Here is a 25,836-nt window from a genome sequence, read left to right as displayed (position 1 = left end):
GTTTTATAAGGCTTACCTACTGCAACTTTAAGTTTAGGGACCGATGCTTTGAGTAAATGTTTTCAGATTTTCTGCAGTCATATTTGAGGCGCTTTATGTTCGCATAAAGCCCTTTTGTCAGCTTTTTGGAAACTTTATTACGACCTGTAGTACTGCTTTTCTGCAACAGTGATGACATTTCATCAGCTTAATATAAACAAACCTGAACGCAAACCTCAGAACAGGAACAGAAACAGATTTAGGTCTTTAGCTTTCGGTTGATGTTTCCTTTAAACGTTTCAGTATTGTCATGTTCACAGCGCACGTTATTTGTTCCACTTCTACCTAAAACATCAGCCAGCTGCGACCCTAAATCTCACCTCGTCTCCGTTTTTTAAATCTGTCGGCAAACAAGAACATCAAACCCCCAAGATTTATAGCTTTTGGGGTTCTTTTTTTGGTCAATGTTGGTCAAAGTTTTAGTTTATTAGTCTTCAGTTTACAGTCTGCAAGAAAAAAACAAGTGTTTGTTTTTTTTTGATTTGAAAGTAAAGTAAAAATGATGTTAAAAAAAAAAAAAGGTTAAAATAAAGATCAGCCAGCTACAATCCTAAAACTCACCTCGTCTCCGGATGTTTTCAATCCAAACATTAAACCCCCAAGATTACGTTTATGGCTTTATGGTCTTTTCCGTCCTACGCTAAAGTTTTGAAATATCACTTTCAACATCTGCGCGTGGCAAGAGATTGTACTTAAAAAGGGGTAATAAATTATTGATTGGATTAGACCAGTGGTTCGCAAATCTTTTGTGGAGATGGAGAGCCCAAAAACACCATCTTAACTTTACTTAAAATATTCGTAAAATATAACGTTTTTCACAAAATATGAAAACTTTTGTCTCAGTTTGAGAACCAGTGAATGAGACAACTGAAACTTCCGGTTAAAGACAGCCAACTTAAGCTCCCAATTCAAAGAAAAGGACGGAGCTTTAACATCCGTGTGTCTTCATGGGGTCAGCCCTATGTTCCCAAATTTCTAAGATTTTTGTTAAAATTAGGCCTTATGTTCCCACATTTCTAGGACATTTTCAAAATTAGGTCTTGTGTTCCTACATTTCCCTTCAGTTTACGCCCTATCCTCCCACAACATTATTTAGGGTTAGGGGGCTAAAATCTGATACAAATTTATGAAAAAGGAAATATGGGAAAATAGGGCCTTATTTTGAAAAACAAATCATAGAAATGTGGGAACATAGGGCCTAATCTTCAGTGAAAAAGAATCATAGGGCTGTGGGAACATAAGCACGCTCCCAATGAGACAACTGAAACATTCAGTTAAAGGCAGCCAACTTAAGCTCCCAATTAGAAAAAAAAAAAAAAAAAAAAGAGCTTTAACATCCTTGTGTCTTCATGATCTGAGCCAATAAAAATAAAAATGTAAATCACTAAAACCATCTTCTGTTTACAGACGGCAAGAAAAAACTGAATTTTTTTTAACTTTGTATTTTAAAGTAAAGTGAATGATGAGTTGGGCTGTAGAGGAAACATTGACTTTTTTCCTCGATAATAACGATCGCAGAGTTAAAAGACGACCGATGCTTCAGCCCGACTTGACGTTGTTTCTTCCTCCAGTGTTTCTGGAGAGAATAACGACGCGCTGACATCCGAGCTGTGAACACGCCGAAGCAGAGACAGTATTAAAGTGCGTGAAGCACTTAGAACTTATTTTTATACCAGGAAAAAGAATAAATATCTTTGTATAGAGTTATTGTGCATTCTCTAATTGACCTGGAAACGAACGTGTGAAACTGAATCAATACTAATCTGAGATGAGCAGAGAGAATTGTGGGTATTCTGGAAGGATTTCATATCATAACCGGAAACTGCTTTGATGAATTGTGATGTTTCATGATCCCTAATCTTCCCCAAATAAAGAAACTAACACAAATTTGAAGAAGCAGTGTCTCCATTGTTTCTGGATAATTTTACTACATTCATTTTCTACTTGTGTTGTCTAAAAGGTCCAGTGTGTAACGTGTTTTGTTTATTATTAAAATCTGTGTTTCCCGTTCACAAACTTTTCACAAAATTTTACATTTGCATTCGCATGAACTGGGGTAGATGCTCCATGTTGGAATACGTTAGCCGGTAAGGGACATACTGCTCCGCCTTTCACGTTTTCGCTGTCACATGATACACTCACAGGTGCTGCTAATGAGTATCGTAGCTTCCTGGTCCTGGCAAGTTTGAAGAAGGAAACATGGACGACCACACATATTCAAAATCCAAATTTCAGGAACAGGAGTCTTCTTCTTCACCCAGAAAAATAAAAAGGAGATTTAAAAGAGCAAGAGACATCTTTGTAGTGCTTTTTGAAGCGTGAAGGCGATCGTAGCTGTAACACGTACTGTGAACTGCGTGGTGCGAGAGAGTTGATTGCGATATATGATCGCAACGCTAGATGGGAGAAGTTCCTACACATTGGACCTTTAAAGTTGGTTTAGCCACAGAAAAACCTATAAGTAAAGAGTAAAGTGTGCAACCACAACATAATACTTTATATAGATCCAATCCCAGTGTTTGTTCATAGTAACTTCCAGGTAGAAACCTCCTGCGTCCCGTACGCACAATTTAACAGTGCTGAGCAAACGAGGACAAGAACAGCTGGGTCTACTCTCATCTCCTTTATCGTCAAACAAAAAATGGATATAGAAGTCAAGCACATTTCTTACTGGTACACTTTCTGTATGTTCTCATAAGGGTACAGTATTGTTTTTTAAGAGGCAAGAACTATACCTTTTGACTAATTTAAGGGTACAAAATGAAAGAGAAGGGATCACAATTGTCTATCAAAAGGGAACCTCTCCTGTGACGAGCATTTGGACCCTATTAGGTAAACAATGTTACTTCTGTTTTTGGGTTGTTATATCTACTTGCCAGACGTGGTGTTTTACTTGTCCTGGACCATCGGGCAACCCTTATTGTTGAGCCCTGAGGTGCCACCACAATCCAAGGAAATCTGCGAGGCAAGAAAGCACAAGGGCTTCCAATCCAATCCAATCCACCTTTATTTATAAAGCACTTTAAAAACAACATGGTTGACCAAAGTGCTGAACACAATCTAAAATAAGCAATAACATATAGTAGTGGCACAATAGAACAATAAAATAGCAATACAAAAAATTCAATAAAGAAAAACAACCTGAAAAATCATCCCTCAAACTGAATTAAAAGCCAAAGAAAATAAATGAGTTTTAAGACGAGATTTAAAAATGGCAAGAGACTCGGTCAATCTGATGTGCAAAGGCAGTTCATTCCAGAGTCTCGGAGCTGCCACCGCAAACGCACGATCACCCCTGGATTTAGGTTTGGTCTTAGGGATGACCAGTAGTGCCTGGTCCACCGACCGGAGCAAACGAGAGGGGGTATAGGGTACAATCAAATTGGACAAATACTTTGGGGCCAAATCATGCGGACATTAAAAAACAAATAAAAGAAACTTGAAGACTCCGGGGAAGAAGCTCAGTTAGTAACATGCATTAATGGGACATGAATGCTCACATAAGGTTTTATTTCCCTGAAACTGGGCACCAGCACAAGAAAAACCAACTGATGTTTGTAAATCTTATTATCGTCTGTGGAGGTTTAAAGCTCCATTGTGTAATGTTTTGAGTTGATTCTTAGCAAAAACCCCTTTGTTCTTTCACAAATATGTGCTCATTCATGTGTAATTACTTCCACCAACTAATCAAAGTATTCTCGTAAGCGTAGAATCTGCCATTCAGAATCATTCAGAATACATACAAGCGAGTCGCTCGAATGGCGGCCGCCATGTTGCGCCTCCATCTTTAAAATACATTAGCCAAAGAGGGACATACCTCCGCCTTTTGCATTTTTTTTACATCGTGACGAATGCCAGGGAGGGGAGATTACTCAGGCAGATTGGACACCCTGTTGAAGATGGAGGATCATGCCTATTCCCGAGGACATGTAACGGAGTCGCAGTTATGGTACGGGGATTAAAGGACCTAAAAGCAGGGAGAGGCAGGCAGGCAGGAGAAGGGTTGAACATGTAGATTTACTTTCTCAAAATACGAAAACAAACCTAGGGAGTCCTGTGAGCTGCAGGCAAAAACCAATACAAGGAAGAAAACCAAGGGTATCCAAAAAACCAGGCAGGAAGAAACAGAAAACATGGAAACTGACGCAGACACATACAAACTGACAGGGCATGAACACAAAACGATCTGACAAAAGAAAAGAAACAGAGAGGCTAAATAAATGAGGTAAAAAGCAAACACGGGACAGGGGACACCAGGGCTGGGGAACAGGTGGAGCACATTAGACAATCACACAGGCGGGAAAACACAGGAACCAAAACTAGACACGACAAGACAGAAAACAGACTATCAAAATAAAACAGGAAACAGAAATATACACAACAGGGAACATAAATATACACAACGCACAGGATACACCACAGAACAGAAATACACACAATCAACAAAATAATACACAGTGAAAACAGGAGAACAGAAAAATACCCAATAACAATACATATACAAAACAGCAACAGAAATGTCCATAACCACAACAGTTGCCAGGGAAGCAAAAAAGAGAATTAAAACGCGACAGGCAAAGCAATAAGACCAAAGTTAATCACTGACAAAGTTGTACTTCTTGGAATAATACGGCCAGCGTAGGAGTTAAAACGCGATCGGAATGGAAGGGGCTAGAAAGTAATATTCAGTTGGTTGTCATATACAATTTCACCGCTATATGGGAGAAATTCTTACACAGTGTAGCTTTCAGCTACAGTCAGTTGTGTCTCCAGTTGGGCAGCTGCAGCAGGAAAGTAGGGCCGATAATCTTTAAATGGAAACACATATATAGTCTGATCGGGTGTTAATCACTGCATGAACTGCTAACACAATTCTAAAAGAGGAAAAAGGTTATAAGATGAAAAGTCTTTGTAGTTCAGGACAGCCAGTTGATGTTTGGTGGAGGTTTGAAACTCTAATGTGAATCTTTATCTGCTGTACGGTGACAATAAATAAGAAGCTGAGCATTAGGAGGATCTGACGTCTTCACTTTGTCTCCTGAGTCTTTCTGTCTGGACTCTCTAATGGAAGATGGACTCATGATGGGTTTGAAATCAGGTGCAACTATCAGGTGTCATGTTGTCTTGTATTTGATTTATTGAGTCAATACTTGAAGAACAAATAACAAAAATGGCATTCAAATATTTTAGCTGAATAACACTGTGCTCTGCTCAAACACTCAAGTACATTAACAAAGCAGTGAAGAAAAAAGAAATACACTTTATGAAAGAACTGAAACTCCAGTCCTCCTGTATAAAAGTCTGACGCACTACATCCATCCATCCATCCACCATTTCGACTTCCATGCCCTTCTTTCCGGCTTGCTACCAAAACGGTTACACTACTTCTGGCATTGGCACTGGACGTAAATCTGGAGGTGCAGAATTGTTAAATATGGACATTTTTACATTACTGATACTGGGCTGCAAAAAACTGGTTGGATTATCACTTGAGACTGAAAGGAGACATAAAACCAAATACGATTTTCTTCTTGAGTTTTCTCTTCCTGTTGTCATATCAGTATTAGTTTAAAGAGAACATCTGTGAAACAATTTAAAATCATTGACTGAGTTGATATGCAGTTGTGAGGCAGCTGAGAAATCCATCTGTATGTAAGATGAGCTCTTTGGAGGTCCTACTCTGCTGCCTGGGCTCCTTCCTCTTCATCTCTTCTAACACTGAGGTTATAATTATCCAGCTCAATGTTCTCCTGCGGGTCCAATTTCTTCCCCCTGGTAGCCTGGAGAGACATGGCAGCACACAGATATGAGTTACTGCATCACTCATTTTCTTAAGTTCAACAACACAAGCTGAGAGCATTGTTTCAGCCATTTTCCTAATCAACACATTTTCACACCCAACTTGTCAAATACTGTCGGGACCCCTTGTCGAGTAGGGTTGGGGAAAGGTAGTGGTTGTGGTTAAAAATGTACGTGTAAGTAACAAAAATGAATAGATATTGTTGTGGCTAAGTACAGCAGAGAATCTACTTTTTAAAGAGACTCAGGTCATTCAGAGCAAGCAGCAAAATCCTCTATCTTTTCTTTGTGTTAACAATTCAAAGCATCCTGCAGTATGGAGCCTTCAGCTCAACTGAAGGCCAGGATTCGACAGCTCCTGGGAATCTGTTCCAAATTGGTGGGCCACTCAGTGGAGAACGCGTTCACTGAAAGCCACGTACTGCACACCGTCAGACTGGCTGACAACATCTCCCTGGACTCTTCCCATGTGTTGCATGGGGAGTACCAACCCCTGCCCTGCAAATATAAATACTCATTTGTTCCTCTGTCAATATATCTGCTGAATCAACACAGGAGGGCAAATAAGTGATAGTTCCCCCTAGGGCTGGGCAATATATTGATATTATATTGTTATCGTCATATGAGACTAGATATCGTCTTAGATTTTAAATATTGTAATATCGTGATATGACATAAGTATTGTCTTTTACTAGTTTTAAAAGCTGCATTACAGTAAAGTGATGTACTTTTCTGAACTTACCAGACTGTACTAGCTGTTCTATTATTTGCCTTTTCCCCACTTAGACATTATGGCCACATTACTGATGATTATTTATCTAAAATCTAAATGTGAAGATATTTTGTTAAAGCACCAATTTTCAACCCTAGAATATCGCCACAATATTGATATTGAGGTATTTGGTCAAGAATATTGTGATATCTGATTTACTCCATATCGCCCAGCCCTAGTTCCCCCCCAGTTTCATCTATATATTTATGGCTATTCAAGACCACTCTTGCAGGGCAGGGCCCCCCTCACATTAAATATGTATCTATTAATGTTTATTTTATTTTTTTATGCCTATATGTTTTTAGCTTTTTGTTTTCAAATTGTTGTGCCGTAATTGTTGGAGCTTGTATTGCAAAACAAATTTCCGTGTCTACGGACAATAAAGTCTATCTATCTATCTGTATGTTGTTGTATGGCATTTTTGTATTCAGTATATACTGTAAGTATCTGTTTGTTTCTATTATAATAATATAAGCATTATGCTTCTGCCTACTCCTTCTCAAACTCGCCCTTTTTTGTTCTTTGATGGAATCAGCCATTTTTCCAAACCATACAAAGATACATGTAGTTTATTCTTATCCTCTGATATGACCCACAGGAGTGTTTTCTGTCCTCTTATCTAAACCAGAGAATGTAACTTTGTGAAACGGTTGCAGTTTGGTTAGGTTTAGGCACAAAAACTACTTAATTAAGTTCATAAAAAGCTGGTGGTTTGGGTTCAAATTAGACGCTACTTCACTTCCTAAGGTTCCCATTTGACGTAGATACTTTTGTTCCATAAAGTTAAAAAAACATTTTTCTTTTCAAACAGGAGATGGACCCTGGTGTGAAGAGTCCTGTGTTTGTTTGACCCATCCACCCCCCAACGTGCCTCCTTACAAACATACATAAGTTGTTCATTCAAGCAGCATTTACGACCTATATTTAGGTTTATAGTGGCGTCATCCAAAACCCAACCTGCCTCCTTAGTTTTTTTTAAATCTTACAGTGTCGCAGTCGAGTTGCTGCTCTGCCTGGTGCGTCCCAAGCAGACACTAAAGGGTGCCTTGTGCGTCGGTATCTGACGCTGAGATTCACTGACCAAGCGTCAGTATTTGATAACTCCAGGATTCGGCTTCGGATTCGGCCGAAAATTGGGCTTTTTGACAAGGTTCAGTTTCTGCTGAACCTTAGAATTTTTTTCCACCGAAACATACCCTCCACTTGAACTACGCATGCTACAATGGTCGACGTAATGACGGCGCCGCTGATTACGGGAAAGTGTTTACGTAGGTGGAGCATTCAATGCAGTAGGCTGTGAGAAAGTGGAAATGGAACTGGTGAGCAGAAAAAGTGTTGTTTGGCAGTACTTTCAGTCAAAAGAAGCCCATTCAGTCCATTACATGTTCAATTTGTTCAATGCTGATTGGTCTCATGGTGGCGAGGACCCTAAACAGTACACATCGCCGCTGTTAAAACATTTGCCTATGAAACATCCGAAAGAATATAAGTTGTGCATGAAGGAATCTACAGACAGTAGCCAAAATGCAGCAACTTCAGGTACAGCAAAGGAAGGACTTCATTAATGTGTTTACTGTGTTAATGGACTGAGGATGGCAGGAGGATTCGGTATTCAGTTTCAGATTCGGCAGAATCTTAACCAGTGTATTCGGTATTTGGCCGAAGCCCAAAAATCTGGATTCAGTGCATCCCTAGTTGTAAGTTAGAATGGGTTAGTACGTTACCTTCATGATGATATAGATGACAATGGTGATCAAAAGCAGAGTCAGCGGCAGGACGACCAGTCTTATGATAACAGCTGCTGGATCTGATGAAACGCATTGCAATAGATTACATCAGCTCAACAGCTCCCATTAACCATAAACTTCAGTGACGTTAAATCCCTCTAAAAATCACAAATGAGGTTAACTAAAGTCGACTTTCGTCATTTTCCTGAATGTCCCTGTTTGGTAGTGTTCCCAATCAACATCTTCACATTGAACCACAACAGGAAAAATCCTACTTCTCCACCCTTCAGGGTGCCATTGTCCTGGATAACTTTACAGTTCACACCAGAAGAAAGGAAGACACTGGAAGATCCATGTTATAAATGATGTCACTGATGGACTTATGTAGGTGAATAGGTGAGCTCCACAATGGAGGAAGAATAGCCTGATGTTGATATAGACTAGACTTACGTAAACAGGTGAGCTCCAGGACGGAGGAAGACGAAGACGATGGTGTTACACACTCCCTCAGAGCAGATCCAGACTGAACACAGTCGGAGTTGATCTTCCATGCAGATCTGTTGGAGTCCTCTATCCTTCCTACTGAAAGAGCAGAGCTACAGCTCAGCTTTCTACAGTAAACAGATGCTGATTCCTTCGGGGTCTGGTCAGAGCCATCCACTGATCTCCAGTCTCCCTGTTTCACCTCCAGTGTTCCAGTACAGCGACTCCATCCTCCCACCAACCTGACAAGATCTAACAGAAACAAGAGGGTCATCAGCAAAATAATAAAGGGAGTTTCATTAGAACAGAAATGAACCAAATCAAAGCTGCAGCTCCTCTTCTACCTGAGCAGGTGAGTCCAACAGCTTTTCCAGATGAGCAGTTGTTTCTATCTGAGCTTCTACAGTCTAGGAGAGCAGACTCGTTGCCTCCACACTGGAACTCTTTGGTCCTCATTGGAGCCTCCACTTCTCCATAGAGCACCCCCTGGAGGACTGAAGGAGGCCCACAGCCAAGCTCCCTACAGACCACCTCTGCATCCTGCTGGTCAAAGTCATCTTTACACACTGAGGACCAGCGCTGGGTGGACTGGTTAGTCTTCACCTCCAGTCTGCCTGAGCACAGACTGGTCCCATTCACCAGCCTGACAGAGTCTGGAGAGGCAGAGAGAGAAAGAGAGAGAGAGAGAGACAGAGAGACAGAGAGAGTGAGAGAAAATAAACTACAAGTAAACTTGATTTGTGACAGTAGACTACATATACATCTCATTAGATACCAGGCAGATTTACATGAATTATTTCAAAGCTTATCAATCAGGAAGTCTGATATAGCAGCAGCTTTAACATTAGTACAGTCTGCAAGTTCTGATGATCAACAACATTGATTTAGATACAAACATATCCACATCTGTCAGGGTGCTGAGCAGACCTGAGAGTCTCGGCATTTCCTACCAAATAAGGAGACTGAAAACATGTCAGAGTCAATTTATATGAAATAACTGGAGGGTTCACTGTCATAGATGATGTCCTAGATGGTCTTACCTAAGCAGGTGATCTCCATGATGGAGGAGGAGGAACCTGATGTTGCACACTCTCTCAGGGCAGATCCAGACTGAATACAGTTAGGACTGATCTTCCATGCAGATTTAGAAAAAGACTCATTTCTTATTTCTGTTGAAACAGCAGAGCCACAGTCCAGCGCTCCACAGACTACCGCTGCTTCCTTCAGGGTCCAATCAGAGACATCCACTGGTCTCCAGTCTCCTCGTTTTGCCTCCAGTGTTCCTGCACAGTGGCTCGATCCTCCCACCAACCTGACAGGCTCTGAAAAGAATCAATCGAGTCGTCAGCAAATGATAAAGCGATTTTCATTAGAACAGAAAACTGTAGCTGTAGCCTTCTACCTGAGCAGGTGAGTCCAACAGCTTTTCCAAGTGAGCAGGATATTTTATTACTTGCTGCATATTGTAGAATATTGGCAGTTAAAGTTGTATTTTGTGCTCATAGAAGAGCTGTGTGCAGTCATTGAGGAACCGGTTCAGAGAAATGTCTCTGACACACACAGTAGGAGGTTAAGCTTAAGCCTTTAACTGTAGTTTAAGCCTTTTATGGCATAATAATGCATTGTGTACCAGAAAGATAAGCAGAAAAAGTTAGACAGTTAAAGTTAAGAGAATAGAAGAATAGAAGAGAAAGTTGCACCACACAGAGGCCCCGACTTTGGTGTGTGTGTGTGTTTGTGAAAGATAACAGTTTCTGTCTAGAAACTAGAAGACATCGCCCTGTGAGGGGAGGATAACAATACAGGGGAATCTCAGATCGAAGCTCATTCAGACAGAGACTTTGGTGGACCGAGCTTCGACTTGATGTCTTTCACTAGGGAAACTTAGTCTCTGTTTTGTGAACCCACAGCTGTGTTGAAAGTTTTATGCTGGGCTCAGTAAACTTGGCTTAACTGAACTCTTCATCTCAGATTGATCCTTGTGTTCTGTTAAACTTAAGTCCGATGAAAGAAGGCACAGGAATTAATAAATTGGAGTCAGATTTGACAGACCTTAGGGCCTTATTTCGGACGAATTCCCTTCAATATCAGGTGCCATTTCATTAGCTAGTATATTCCCCTTGTAGCTCGGGGGAATTGCCAAACAGCAGCAGGAGCCTCAGTTCCACACACTGAAGATGCCTATAATACAGGTTATCCTACTCGTGGCAAGTTGCCCTCCGGGGGAATGGCCAAATTGCAGTTTATCCTGCCGACGCGAACATAGTACATAGTACATTCCTGCATCAGACTCTATCTAATGTCATTTGGTTGGGATATTATGGTCACTCCCTAATGTGCTGAGCCTGGTGTCAGGTCAGAGCCTAGATTCCAAATATCAACGCAGTACATATTCTACATTCAGACAATGTGAGGCAACACACTGTATTAAGGGTGTCTGATACAGAAGCAGCTTCAACATTAGTACTGTGTGCAAGTTCTTAACAATGATTTAGATACAAACATATCCCCATCTGTCATGTTGCTGAGCAAACCTCTGAGTCTCAGCATTTCCTACCAAATAAGAAGACTAACTGAGAACATGTCCAATTAACTTTATACTGAGAAACTGGAAAGATCAGATGTCAGTGATGGTCTTACCTAAGCAGGTGATCTTCATGATGGAGGAAGAGGAACCTGATGTTACACACTCTCTCAGGGTATACCCAGAGTGAATACAGTTAGGACTGATCTTCCATGCAGATTTGGATAAGGACTCATTTCTTATTCCTGCTGAAACAGGAGAGCCACATTCCAGCTCTTCACAGACTACCGCTGCTTCCTTCAGGGTCCAATCAGAGACATCCACTGGTCTCCAGTCTCCTCGTTTCACCTCCACTGTTCCAGTACAGCGACTGAATCCTCCCACCAACCTGACAGGTTCTGAACAGAAACAAGAAAGTCATCAGCAAATGATAATCGAGTTTCATTTTCAAAGGAACAAGAGACTCATCAGCAAAAGAATAGATTGAGTTTCAATACAACAGAAATGGTCCAAATCAAAGTTGCAGCTCCTCTTCTACCTGAGCAGTTGAGTCCAACAGCTTTTCCAGGTGCGCAGGTGACGTTTCTATCTGAGCCTGAGCTTCTACAGTCCAGGAGAGCAGACTCGTTGCCTCCACACTGGAACACTTTGGTTCTCATTGGAGCCTCAACTTCTCCATAGAGTGCCCCCTGGAGGACTGAAGGAGCCCCACAGCCAAGCTCCCTACAGACCACCTCTGCATCCTGCTGGTCAAAGTCATCTTCACACACTGAAGACCAGCGCTGGGTAGACTGGTTAGTCTTCACCTCCAGTCTGCCTGAGCACAGACTGGTCCCATTCACCAGCCTGACAGAGTCTGGAGAGAGACAGCACATTCCTCCCCTAACACAAACCTTTAACCATCATTATGGAAATCATAAATCATAATAAAGCATTATGGTGTGAACATGCATCATTGTTTAACGATGATGGACTGCCCCCCTACCTAAGTTATTTATGCTGTTACAGATGTTGATGATGAAGTTCTTGAAAATGTCCCAGAGGTTTGAGGACTCACGAACATAGTACATGTGAGTTTCTGCTGTATAAGAGACAATGGATCCCAGCTGCCCTATGTTGACGTGATCCACACCTGAGAGAAAAATGTCCTGTTAAAGGGGGAAACCACCTAAATTCCAATATGTTATTTTTATTGCCTAGGAAAATTCAATCAACATGTATGAACATGAGTTACTGTATTTCAAAGTCTAAGTCTCTAAGTCATCAAATATAAAGTAGCAAAAAATTGCTGGTGTAGCAATTTTTTGCTACTTTATACCGTTTTTGTACTGCCTTGTTTGCACCGGATTGTTGTAAATACAATGAATGGGAGACTAAATCTTGTTTTCTTCATTCTATTGTAGGAAATGTTCCCATATACTCAGAACATTCCCCTGGGTGCTCTCAGTATCATCTCTAACATATTTCTGAATGCATTAACAATGGAGCACTTCCACATTTTTAACTAATGGCATCAAAGATTTGAGTTTTAGCACTTTAGTTTTGAATTTGAGAGGGAGTTGTTTGTGTTAAATAATCATTTTGGATTGTTTCAAAGCATAGGAATACTATGTATGCCTTTTGAAAATGGCTGTAGTTTGTCTTTACAAAAGGTACAATGTGTAAGATATGGCCAGAAGTTTTGTTTAAAACATTAAAAAAAACATACATATCTTTTGTGATAAAGTATTGTAGTTTCAGAGGATTATAGAGCATATCCCAACTTTACAAAACTTTTCTGAGGCTGTGCTGCTGTCGTGCTATTCAAAGTGAAAGACAATCACCAATAGCGTAGATCTCAATGCCAGCTCGCTTCAGTTTCATTGAGGGTAGGAGTGTGTCGTCGTTGGACTCTCCATCAGTGATCAAGACAGCAATGTTTTTGGAGTCTGCTCGCATTCCCACATTGGGTTTAAAGTTCTCTTTAAGGGTGTAGTTCAGAGCACGTCCTGTATAACAAAACAAAACAATGCCTTATTACTTTGATTTTAGTTGCTTTTGTATACTTTGTAGTTTGATTTCCATTCTTATTCTTATTTTTCATACATTTTTATATATTTTCTGTATTTATCTGTACTTATTTCTCCTGCAACACCTGAATTTCTCCTCTCAGGATCAAAAAATTATTATCATATCCAAGGTTAATTTTTGTACAAAGTACAGATAAGTAACATTTTCAGTTTTCCTCAACTGATGGACCCACATTCACAAAGTAAATGTATTTGACTCCCATTACGGGGCTAACAACTTTCTTGCCGATTGTTCCTAAAGTCTGAAGATGTGTCCGAGCAAGGCCGCCGGATGTAGGGTGGTATGAAGTAGTGAAGGGGCCCCCCACTTAACGCCCTAACCCAATTTGGTGTCACAGCTGGTGTGATCCCATTGCAAGATGTGGTACCAAGACCCGCTCTTCAACGAGGTCTTGGTACATGCCGTTAAATCACCTATCTTAGTGTCTCCTGCTTGTTGTTCCAGATTGGTTATGGCCTTCAGCAGGGAACCTTTGGTCTTGTAGGTGTTCAGGTGCCACCCGGTCCTTGGGTAATGATTGTACTGAACCAGACCTGCAGAAAGTACACAGCAATGGGTTAAACTTTGACCCATCCCTTCTTTTAAATTGATAATGAAAGCAATTCTATTTAATGAATGAAAAATGAATAATAGTATTTTTGCTGCTTTACTTTTACTTTAGCTTGGGTTCAAATCTTTTGCTTGGGTTGAAATTAAGGGTGTGAATCTTCACTGGTCTCATAATTCGATTACGATTATTCTGTCAACGATATGATATCCCGGTGCATCCCGATGCGTCACCTCCTCAATGTTATTCAATATTGTTACACGTGGTTTTCATCAACTAATTCAAGCAGTCAGATATACATGAACTTGTATCTGCTCCTAAAAAATACACTTCCTGAATAAAGCAGAGCCTGAACAGAATAAACAATAGACAAAAGGCAATCTTTTGCTTCTGCTAAAATCTTTTGCTAGGGTTGAAATATTTTACTTTGGTTAACATTTTTAAAACCCTTACCTGCTCTTATAAGGTAACTGCTAATACACTGCACATATTTATATTTAATTTATATTACTCTAAACCACCTTCTGTAAATCAACTGTATACTACTGTCTACACTGCACTATATTTCTTGTCCTGTCTATCCTTTGTATATCACATTGCACTTTTCTGCTTTTTTTTGCACTTCTGGTTGAATGCAAACTGTATTTAGTTGTCTTTGTATTTGTGCTCTGCACAGTGACAATAAAGTTGAATCTAATCTAATCTAAACCTGTATTATAATACTGTAATATTTCACATTATGGGGTAAAGATTTGAGATACTTATTACACAAATAATAATAATATCCTATTGTAAAATCGTATTCAAATAAAGAAATAATCTACTTCTGTAAAATTAACAAAGAATGTTTAAGGAAAGGTAGTGTGGTATAATCTAAACTTTTAAAAAGATCAAAATAAGAACAGAAAGAAGTAGGTGTTTCCTCATTTGCTATGAATATGTAATATGTAGTGACGTGTGTATGTATATACAGTATCTCACAAAAGTGAGTACACCCCTCACATTTTAGTAAATATTTCATTATATCTTTTAATGGGACAACACTGAAGAAATGACACTTTGCTACAATGTATAAGTATTAATTTACAGCTTGTATAACAGTGTAAATGTGCTGTCGCCTCAAAATAACTCAACACACAGACATTAATGTCTAAACCGCTGGCAACTAAAGTCAGTACACCTCTATGTTAAATTCATATAGAGGCAGGCAGATTTTTATTTTTAAAGGCCAGTTATTTCATGGATCCAGGATACTATGCATCCTGATAAAGTTCCCTTGGCCTTTGGAATTAAAATAGCCCCACATCATCACATGCCCTTCACCATACCTAGAGGTTGGCATGGGGTACTTTCCATAAAATCATCTCTGGATCCATGAATATATTTTATAAATAACATTAGCTCAACTGTAGCTAACGTTAATTAGTTTCTATAGCAACCACACAAGGGTGCATCTGGTCACTAACGTTAGTTTAATAATGTAGTTGCTACATTGTATCTCGCTTGCGAAACTATGTATCGACTGACCCTCCAATTGATATATTACACATTTTAGAAACCTTTTTAAACAAGGTTTATTTTTACAACGGACCTCATGTTTGAAATTTCTGTGATAGAAAAAAAATACAAGCGGCGTATTGATCTACTATTTGATAACGCTGTGCTCAGTCAGCAGGCAACCTGCCGGGTTAATGCCCTCCTCCCAGCCAATCAGAATCAAGCATTCTTAAACAAAGTAGAATAAAGATGAATATTAGCTTTTTGCTAACTATGGCACATTAACATTTTGAATGTAAATAAAAAATGTCAATTAATGTGCATTGTCCCTTTAAAATAAACAAATAAATAAGTGAGGGGTTGCAAAAATAATAAGCTTCGGCTTCATCCCCCTCCGTTTTGGGCATTCGGATTCATCATATTGTTTGTAATTCTTTATATATCTTGTTTTTTTGTTTTTGTATATTTGATTTAATTGTTATTTTTTGTTTAAATTGAAATAAAGAAAGAACAAAGTACTAGAGCGGTAGTATAAATACTAATTCAAATATTACCAATCTGGACTCTGTCTGGGCCGATGTCGAAGTTGCTGACAATATCAGCGAGAAAGTTCTTGATGGTTTTAAAGGTGGAAGGTGAGATGCTTGAGGAGTCGTCCACCAACAGCACGATGTCGGCCTTGGCTGTGGTTTTACACTGAGCACCTGAATAAGCAGTACACAATACAATATATAATATTATAATATAATACAATAAACAAAATCCAAATGTAGAAGTAAGACTTACAGTTCTGTGAGGTTGTATTCAGGCACAGTGGTGTCAACATGCTAACATGATCATAATACCAATACTGACATGCTAATGTGTAACAGACATAGAGGCCCCAACCTTGGCATGTGTGTCTGTGTAAGATAACAGTTTCTGCCTAAGAAACTAGAAGACACACATGTATGAAACTGCCTATTACATTTTAGTATACGAAGGGGCCCTGAATGCCATTCTGGATCATTCCAGTCCACTTTAGCCCTGCCTGAAGGTTAAACCTGCTCCATCGCCTCCATCGTCAAGTTTGACCTCTGACTTAGCGTTTGACACCCACTTTGGCATGACGGGAAGAGGATAGAGCTGAAGAGCTTTGTCCCAACCAGACGGGACACGACGGGTTTGGTCTTAATTTCTATCATTTTACACAGGCTCGGGCTTGCGCTCCGGGTTGCGGGGTAAATGAGCAGTCAGGTGATGATTTTCGATTATTGTGAAAATGGATGCTGAGGAGGTGAAATGGAGGCTGGCCTCTGGAGATTACGTTTTGGTTGCACCGGCAAAAAAAGCAAAGTGTGGAAAACTTTTAGGCCTATTTAGAGTGCTGAGATGTTATGATGTTACAGAGAACGTATTTTATTTCTTTGTTCCAACTTCCAAGCGGCCTATAGCCTATGTTAGTCATGAATAAAAATGTATAAATCACTCATTCTTGACAAGAGGCAAAAGAGCTGTGTGCGTGCGCACATTTGAATAATGTCGGGCTGTAAACAGGTTTGGGTTTTTAAAAAGCTGTCAATCAAAATGTACTTGTCAGGTTCGGGCAAAATTCTGAATTTGAAAAACATTTAAGGCCCGATTACAGCTCCAAAAGAGGAGCCCTGCCTAATTTGCATGGCCCTATGTACCTTGCATACTACTGTACATACTGTAGGGCCGGTGGTAGCAGATATAACATTTACAATTTCCACTTCACTACTTAGCAGTAAACTCATTTGAATGTCTTTCATTCTGCAGGTATTCAGTCAAAACCAAGGTATTGGACAATATGAGGTATCATTGTTCAATGATGATGGATTCTTTGTCTACCTGAGCTAGGGTTAGGGCTAGGAGTGCTGCTACAGAAAAAGTACTGGAGGAATGACGAGTCCCAGACAGGGTATACGTGACTTTCTTTGGGATCGGAGACAATGGACATCAGCTCCATCTTGTTGGCATCCTCCACAGCTAAGAGAAAAACAGTGTTAAAGTGGGAAACCACCTAAATCCCAATTTGAAAAGGTAATAGTTCCATTTATTTCATTATTAAAATAAACTTGACTCTAAACCTGCTGATTTGCTTTTAATGACATTAACTGATATTAACGACAAACAGTAATTTGATTATCTTGAGTTCAATTCATATTGATGTGTCATTTCTTTTGCAGTAATGTATTGTAGTTTCAGAGCTTATCCTCACTTTACAAACTTTTCTGAGGCTGCTTTCTCGCTATTCAAACTGAAAATCAATCACCAATAGCGTAGATCTCAATGTCGGTGTCCTTCAGTTTCTGTGAGGGGAGGATTATGTCGTCCTGGGACTCTCCATCAGTGATCAGGACAGCAATCTTTTTGGAGTCTGCTCGCATTCCCACATTGAGTTTAAAGTTCGTTTGAAGGGTGTAGTTCAGAGCACGTCCTGTATAACAGTGATAAAGATGCATCAAAAGCCACAGAGAGAAGTTGAGGGAGTTATTTTGGGCGCACCTCATTCCAGAACTAAAAAAACACTTTCACTTTCTTATAGACTGTTAGGTCACTGACAATTGGAGAACTTTCACAAGTGTTAGACAATATGTAGTTCTTTATTAAAAAGTTAAACCTTAAACTAGGGATGCACTGAATCCAGATTTTTGTGGTTTGGCCGAATACCAAATCCACTAGTTAAGATTCTGATCGCGTTTAACTTTACATATCTATCAAGATAACATTACGTGTATTTGTATGTGATATAGGCCTAATACTTTCCCCTTGGTAATGTAGCATATGAATTTCCATGAACACAATTCTAAAATGCACGAGACATAAAGGCTTCTGCTATCGGTTGATAACTCAAACTTGCCGAAAACCTAGACACCATGATTACATGACTCATGCATTAGGCACGGTTACGGTCTCTTTCAGTAGTCTGGTGCACGGTCTCCTGGTGACAGCCTACCTATCATGTAACAAACATTTAACTTAACGTAACTACTAAGATAACATGACGTGCATTTGTATGTGATATCCATTAATAATGTAATCTATTAATTTGTATGTACACAATCATCTAAGATGCACGAGACATAAAGGCTTCTTCTATCGGTTGATAACTCAAACTTGCCGAGAACCTAGACACCCATTTGAATATAGACTCATGCAGTAGCCTACCCTCGGTTACGGTCCTTACGGTCTCGTTCAGTAGCCTGGTGCGCGGTCTCCTTGTGACAGCCTAGCCTAGCAACGTAGCAACATTCACTTCTCTAACATTTAACTTAACATAACTACCAAGATAACATGAGGTGTATTTGTATGTGATGTACTGTACTTCCCCATCGATAATGTGTGAATTGCCGTGAACACAATCCTCTAAGATGCACCAGAAACAAGGTTTGGTTAATAACCCAAACTTGCTGAGAACCAAGACACCGCTTGATTACATTAGAGTCGAGAGGGCCGGCAGGTTGCACAGTTACATTAGAGTCGAGCGGCCGGCCGGTTGCACGGTTACATTAGAGTCGAGCGGCCGGCCGGTTGCACAGTTACATTCGGTCTCGTTCGGGTCTAGGAATTAGTAGCTCATTTCCTGATTGATTCTACCACCACCACCACTCCAGTCCAGTGGAGGCGCTAATGAGCTAGATTACAACACACAGTAGCAGAAGAATACCAGCTACACAACAGCCAACCATTGACATATATATAATGCTAACGGCACGAATGAAGTAAAAGAAAAAAACAGGAGTGAGTCAGTTCATTGACGTATGGCACTCGATTCTCCCGGCTCAGTGACACGAGTCGGGTTAATTAACCGGTTCTTCGGTCAGTTCGTCAACACTACAATTGCTGCATGAATGGCTTTGGCTAGTGGGTGACTGTTCAGTGTAGGGCTAGCAAAGCTGGTAATGGTTGTCTGGTTAACACAAGTTTTTAGCTGTGACTGTCCTTCCTTTGCCATACCTGAAGTTGCTGCATTTTGGCTGCTGTCTGTAGATTCGTTCATGCACAACTCGTATTCTTTCGGATGTTTCATACCAAATGTTGTAACAGCGGCCATGTTGTGTATTTTTTAGGGTCCTCGCCACCACGAGACAAATCGGCATTGCAAAGCTGGACTTGAATGGCCTTCTTTTGACTGAAAGTACTGACAAACAACACTTTTCCTGCTCACGAGTTCCTTTTTCACTTTGTCACAGCCTACTGCATTGAACGCTCCACCTACGTAAACACCTTCCCGTAATCAACGGCGCCATCATTACGTTGACTAGCGTAGAAACTGAACCAAGTCAAAAAGCCCAATATTCGGCCGAATCTGAAGCCAAACCTAAAGCCAAATCCTGGATTCGGTGCATCATCCTACTACTATCCCATTTTCCGGGTTAGATCCACAAATAGCTTCTGGTCTCACAGTCCCTCACAGTGTGAATCTGGTGTGGATTGGACAACAAGCTGTTATGTAAATCACCGGTGTTGGTGCTTCCTCCTTGTTGTTTCAGATTGGCTATGGCCTTCAGCAGAGAACTTTTGGTCTTGTGTTTCTTGAGGTGCCACTTGGTGCTTGGGTCATCACTGTACTGAACCAGACCTGCAGAATATACACAGCAATGTGTCAAACATTGATCCATTCCTTCTTTATATGTAATATATAGTGAAAGCTGTTAATTTAGACTTGTGCTGCGTGTGTGTATAATGTGTAGTGTGTGTGTGTGTGTGTGTGTATTTTTGTGTGTGTGTGTGTGTGTGTCTGTGTCTGTGTTTGTGTGTGTCTGTGTGTGACTGACTGAGCTGTGAGAGTGTAACGAAAGTTTCTGTTCCTATAGAAGCTAGAGGTCCATATGACATCAAACTTGTATTACGAAAAACATGTTTTAGTTGCGATCTTATGGAGAAAAAAATACACTACCCACAATCCTAAGCGTAATAGCGAGATCTCCAATTGGTCCAACTCACTGTTACCATGGAAACGTTTACCGTACCTCTAAGTCTCTGATAGTTTGGGTACACTTTCTTGTATCTTTTGCCCTTTTTAAATGTTTTTTGGGCCGAATCAAATGTTTTATATTCACGATTCATCTCGTAGCTGGTTGTCATGGTTGCAGACTTAAAACCCTTTATTTCAGCAATTTTTGAATCGTCAATGAAACAATTGAACGGGGGAAAAACATTTCTAAAAAAAAAAAGTGGCCGGTCACTGTTGAGCTCTATAACACAAACGTAGTACTAAGAGTGGTAGTATGAATAGAAGTAGTAATAAAATATACCAATCTGGACTCTGTCTGGGCCGATGTCCAACTTGCTGACCATTTCAGAGAGAAACCTCTGGATGGTTTTAAAGGTGGAAGATGCTATGCTCCCAGAGTCGTCCAACAACAGCACAATGTCGAGCTTCACTGGGGTTTCACACTGAGCATCTGGAGGAAAACAGAGGATTGTGGGATACAAAAAGCAAAAGCTATTAAAGCTGCGAGCAGCAATGGACGGACCCTCGCGCGTCGGGGTTACCGGCGGACGCTGCTCCTTGCGACCGTGCATTTGCGCGGCACTTAGACGCCACAAACCGTCACCAATGAAAAGGGAACTCCCCGCCGAGTTCAACGATACCTCACACAAGTCTCTACGTCATACGGTTCATTAGCTGTGAAAGGGGGCGTGGCTAAAGCATAGGGGGCGGGTCCAACCATCACCAATTAAAAATGAAGTCTCTGCTGAGTTCAATGATACCTCACACAAGTGTTTACATCAATCGGGCCATTAGTAATAAAAGGGGGCGTGGCTTGAACATAGGGGGCGGGCCAAACCATCACCAATGAAGTAAGAAGTCTCTGCTGAGTTCAATGATACCTCACACAAGGGTATACCTTAAACGGTTGAATTGTTATGAAAGGGGGCGTGGCCTGAGTAAGTGGGCGTGGCCATATTATAGGGGGCGGCTCAGTATCACATGTAGACCACACATTCTGAGTTTCATGCAAATCGGATAATGTTTGTCATATAAGGCAGATTTCCTGTTGCCAGCGGGGGGCGCTATGACCAAAAGTAAATTTTGGCCTGTAGGTGTCCTCAGGCCTGGACCCTTGTCAATCGTGAGAAATTTCGGGAAGACACGACAACGTACACTCAAGTTACAACAACTTCTTTGTTCATCGCTAAACACTCAAAATGGCCGCCACGCCCACACCGTCTGACGAAAAGTTTTTCTTTTAATAAATTTTCATCGTTAAGGTGTTGGGATGGTACAGACCAAGTTTGAAGTCCATCGGATGAAATCTCTAGGAGGAGTTCGTTAAAGTATAGCACCTTGACATTTAGGCCTACTTCCTGTTGCCACTAGGGGGCGCTATGACTTTAAGTAAATATCGGCCTTTATTTGTCCTCAGGGTTGGACTCTTATGAATCCTGAAAGGTTTCGAGGTAATCGGACAACGTACACTCGAGTTACACCAACTTCCTGTTTCGGCGGCGAAACGCACAAAATGGCCGCCCCGCCACGGCCACGCCCTATGACGAAAAGTTTTTCTTTTAACAACTTTTCATCTTTAACGTCTTAAGATGGCACAGACCGAGTTTGAAGTTGATCAGATGAAATCTCTAGGAGGAGTTCGTTAAAGTACGACATGTGGAAATGGCCCAAATCGCACTAATTTCGAACATTTAATTCAAAATGGCGGACTTCCTGTTGGGTTTAGGGTATGGTTCTAATGAAGTTTATTGCACATCTTGACATGTTACATATGTGTACCAAGTTTCGTGAGTCTACGTGAAACGCACTTCAGGGGCTCAATCTTCTTAACTTTCTAGGGGGCGCTAGCGAGCCATTTTTGTGCGCCTATTCCCGAAACCCTTAAAATACGTACATTTTCACCAGACTTGATGCGGCCGCCAAATTTGGTGAGTTTTTGAAAATTCTAAGCCCCTCAAAAAGCCAATTCATTTGACGGGAAAATAATAATAATAGAAAGAAACAATAATTCCTTCAGTTTCAATAGGGCCTTTGCCGCTGTCGGCGCTCGGGCCCTAAAAATGTAGAAGTAAGACTAAGGGTCCTATATTAACGATCTGAGCGCACGGCGGGGAGCGCCTGGTGCAGATGTGTTTAGGGCGTGTCCAAATCCACCTTTGCTAGTCGACAGAAAAAAGGGTCCGTGCGCCGGGCGCATGGTTCTACAGGGTTGTTCTTAGTGTCTTCATTAATCAGAGGTGTGTTTTGGGCGTAACATGCAATCAACCAATCAGAGATCATCTCCCATTCCCTTTAAAAGCCAGGCGCGTTTGGACATCTGAGCATTGCTGTTATGATGGAGGATTTGCACCGTAATATTTTTATTAGTAATCTTCTGCATGTGTGTCTGTGTGTGTGTGTGTGTGTGTGTGTGTGTGTGTGTGTGTGTGTGCTGCTGTGCGTCCCTGTGTGTGTAACAAGCATAGTGTGCGCGTGCTGTGTACGAGCCTGTTAAAATAACAATGAAATGCTGCGTTATTGACTTTAGACCAGGTTTTTGTTGGTCAATGGCGCCATCACTTCCTGTTGCCTCAAGATAACAATACGCCCAGAATGCACCTGAACACACCTCCATGTAAGTACAGCGCGCCCAGAATGCACCTGAACACACCTCCCTGTAAGACCAGCATGTCCATGGGCCTCAGATGGGTGCAGGTGCATTTGCTGTTTAAACCATGTGGGCGCTGGACGGTCTTAAAATAGCAAAGACACTTGCGTCAGGATTTGTGCCGCGCTGCGCCCGGTTGCGGCCCTTGGTGTCAAAGTCAGACACTTTGTCGACACATCCATCCACTTCATTTATCTCTATGTTCTCTAATTACCGGCTGAGATGAGTTGTCTTTCAGGCCAGAGTCCTGGGGAGAAAATCGAAGAAGAAACATGAATATAAAGCAGCATTTTGATTGGAGCAGAGCTACAAAGTGGGCTAAATGTGAGATATCACAAGCACATTACAGTTTTTTTCGATGGCTAAACGACAGTGGGCACAACTGGAGTCACATGTGCAAAACTCTAACTCCAGTCTGCACAGCAGCAGTTCATGTGGACCAAACTCTAGTTGGTTTCTCATCGCTTGAACACAGTTTTCTAAACTCTACACACTTAACCCAGGACTTTAACCTCAACCTGCACAACACTGTAGATTTACAGCACTTTGTTCAGATGCTAACACACTGCTGTCAGAACTGTTAACCACACATTCAACACAGAATAGATCTCAGTCTGGTGCCTATCAAACACTGCTGATTGGGATTTTAGCTGAAAGCCTCAGCAGGTGTCTTATTAGACTAGTTAGTGAACATATACGGTATTTGTACAGATTTTGTATACAAACACCAAATAAGAAGGAAACAATTATACACTGTACCGTTTGAGAGAAACAGGTAAGAGAGCAAAGATACCAACATGTCCAGGTAAGATGTCTGAGGTTATGTACACAGCTATAAAAAAAGTGGAAAAACACTATATCTTTACAATAGTAAAACTGTGTTCTTACTGTTTTTCAGAAAGTAATGGAGGTGAAAGCAATAGAAACACCACATTCATTAGTATTTAGAGATGATGAAGACATCCAATGTGATGAAGAAAACTTGCCACATGATGCTGGAGAGAGGCAGGATTAGTCACACTATTCTTTGGTAATGTTACGTATGTACCTTTAGTTTTTTTCCCCCAGTAATTCCATAAATTACTAGAGACAAAACACTTTATTGAAGAAAACTGCTGATGTTCCTTCCTTCTTGTTTACCTTATGTAAAAATTGGTATGCTATACAATCTATATTTTTTCCTTAAATAAACTATTGAGTAGTGTCAAGTCACTTAAATTGTTCAAACTGTAAAGATTATAATTTGTTGTAATTTCTGTATTGGTGTTTGATGCTAGTGTTTTTACCCTCAGTGTGTTCTGAGTGACAGTGTGTGTTATCTCAGTGTGTGTGTGTGTGTGTGTGTGTGTGTGTGTGTGTGTGTGTGTGTGTGCTGCTGTGCATCCTTGTGTGTGTAACAAGCATAGTGTGCGCGTGCTGTGCACGAGCCTGTTAAAATAACAATGAAATGCTGCGTTATTGACTTTAGACGAGGTTTTTGTTGGTCAATGGCGTCATCACTTCCCGTTGCCTCAAGATAACAATATGCCCAGAATGCACCTGAACACACCTCCATGTAAGTACAGCGCGCCCAGAATGCACCTGAACACACCTCCCTGTAAGACCAGCACGCCCAGAATGCACCTGAACACACCTCCCTGTAAGACCAGCACGCCCAGAATGCACCTGAACACACCGCCCTGTAAGACCAGCACGCCCAGAATGCACCTGAACACACCTCCCTGTAAGACCAGCACGCACAGAAAGAAAGTTATCTCAGTGAGGATTGTGCATAGTGTTTGGCTGCACTGAGCCTGTTTTGCAGCTGATGTGAACTGTTTAGCTCAGGTGACTCTTGGTAGTGCAGACTGGAGTTTGAGTTTTGCACATGTGACTCCAGTTGTGCCCACTGTCGTTTAGCAATCGGAAAAAACTGTAAAAAAGACTGATCAAAATAAAATAAAAAGGTCAAACCAAGAACTTTGGTTCATTATAACTTATATTTTTAAACCTCTGAACATTAAGCACATAGCGGAATAGGAAGAGAAGTAGCACTCTTAGTAATAAACTATTTGTGTATCTTTACATTTTATAACACAGTTAATGTGTACATTTAAATAAAATACATATATCAGTTTATTGTTATAAAAAAGTGTTTGTTTTTTATCTGTTCTTTAATAAGTTCAAACAGAGTTCACCTACAGACCAGTTCTTAAACAGTTATTGCAACACAGCAGTCAACTTCAAAACCCAGAAATCCTGTGTGATGATATCACTAAACCAAGGTGTTATCTGAGAGAGAGTGTGTGTGTGTGTGTGTGTGTGTGTGTGTGTGTGTGTGTGCGTGTGTGCGTTTGTGTGTGTGTGTGTGTGTATGTCTCCGTGTTAGTGTGTGTAGGTGTGTGTCTGTGTCTGTGTGTGTGTGTGTGTGTCTGAGTGTGAATATATCTGTGTGTGTGTGTCTGACTTAATTTAGCTCCATATATTTGCTATAATGTTAACCTTTCTGACGCTCAGTGAAGAAACTTAAAGAATAAACACTGGTGACATCTTTTAACATTTAAAAAAATTAAAAATGATCTACCGCACTTTGTTTACCTCCGTAAATATTGATCTTAGTTTTATATTTCACTTCTTATGAACGAGATGACAGTAGTGTTCCTGTTTTAGCTTGATCTGTCAGTGACTGACTTTTAAATTGGTGACTTTAACTCAGTATTTAAACGCTGATGTTTTGCCTCTTTCACAGATTGATAATTAAAGCAGAGTCCTACCTGATCTCCATAGCAACA

The 25,836-nt window shown here is 40.7% G+C and overlaps 3 protein-coding genes across 3 annotated transcripts; all 3 read right to left on the bottom strand.

The window, feature by feature from the left end:
* Nucleotides 1-5,664: 5,664 nt before the first annotated feature.
* On the bottom strand, nt 5,665-9,939 carry LOC114548729 (scavenger receptor cysteine-rich type 1 protein M130-like). The gene is made up of 5 exons (XM_028568761.1): nt 9,861-9,939; nt 9,165-9,473; nt 8,788-9,072; nt 8,335-8,417; nt 5,665-5,819 (listed from the first exon to the last, which is right to left on the bottom strand). Exons 1-5 carry the CDS (start codon nt 9,877-9,879, stop codon nt 5,715-5,717), a joined length of 801 nt encoding a protein of 266 aa, XP_028424562.1. The 5' UTR covers nt 9,880-9,939; the 3' UTR covers nt 5,665-5,714.
* Nucleotides 9,940-9,983: 44 nt separating this feature from the next.
* On the bottom strand, nt 9,984-16,642 carry LOC114548529 (scavenger receptor cysteine-rich type 1 protein M130-like). Its single transcript, XM_028568514.1, has 9 exons — nt 16,558-16,642; nt 16,013-16,162; nt 13,828-13,947; nt 13,168-13,332; nt 12,330-12,476; nt 11,883-12,200; nt 11,461-11,742; nt 10,033-10,142; nt 9,984-9,989 (listed from the first exon to the last, which is right to left on the bottom strand). Exons 1-9 carry the CDS (start codon nt 16,640-16,642, stop codon nt 9,984-9,986), a joined length of 1,383 nt encoding a protein of 460 aa, XP_028424315.1.
* Nucleotides 16,643-17,283: 641 nt separating this feature from the next.
* On the bottom strand, nt 17,284-23,093 carry LOC114548528 (collagen alpha-1(XII) chain-like). The gene is made up of 5 exons (XM_028568513.1): nt 23,069-23,093; nt 20,720-20,869; nt 19,924-20,043; nt 17,734-17,898; nt 17,284-17,447 (listed from the first exon to the last, which is right to left on the bottom strand). Exons 1-5 carry the CDS (start codon nt 23,091-23,093, stop codon nt 17,284-17,286), a joined length of 624 nt encoding a protein of 207 aa, XP_028424314.1.
* Between the last annotated feature and the right edge of the window lie 2,743 nt (nt 23,094-25,836).

The sequence above is a fragment of the Perca flavescens genome, chromosome 21 (genome assembly GCF_004354835.1).
Source record: "Perca flavescens isolate YP-PL-M2 chromosome 21, PFLA_1.0, whole genome shotgun sequence".
NCBI lineage: Eukaryota > Metazoa > Chordata > Actinopteri > Perciformes > Percidae > Perca > Perca flavescens.
The sequence above is the reverse complement of the archived record's forward strand: the minus strand, read 5'-3'. Positions and strand labels throughout refer to the sequence as shown.

Bases quoted from the DNA above. Each gene is read 5' to 3' on its own strand.
- LOC114548729 (XM_028568761.1), bottom strand. The intron at 8,418-8,787 runs GTAAGTCTAGTC...GCGTTTCATCAG, and splicing joins CCTGGAGCTCACCTGTTTAC to ATCCAGCAGCTGTTATCATA. The intron at 5,820-8,334 runs GTAACGTACTAA...ATGTCTCTCCAG, and splicing joins TCATCTATATCATCATGAAG to GCTACCAGGGGGAAGAAATT.
- LOC114548529 (XM_028568514.1), bottom strand. From the start codon at position 16,642: ATGATAGAAATTAAGACCAAACCCGTCGTGTCCCGTCTGGTTGGGACA. The intron at 13,333-13,827 runs GTGATTTAACGG...TTTGTTATACAG, and splicing joins AGCAGGAGACACTAAGATAG to GACGTGCTCTGAACTACACC. The intron at 10,143-11,460 runs GTAAGACCATCA...GATTCTTTTCAG, and splicing joins CATGAAGATCACCTGCTTAG to AGCCTGTCAGGTTGGTGGGA.
- LOC114548528 (XM_028568513.1), bottom strand. From the start codon at position 23,093: ATGGACATGCTGGTCTTACAGGGAG. The intron at 17,899-19,923 runs GTGATTTACATA...ACTGTTATACAG, and splicing joins AGGAGGAAGCACCAACACCG to GACGTGCTCTGAACTACACC. The intron at 17,448-17,733 runs GTGATTGATTTT...TTTTTCTCTTAG, and splicing joins CATTGAGATCTACGCTATTG to CTGTGGAGGATGCCAACAAG.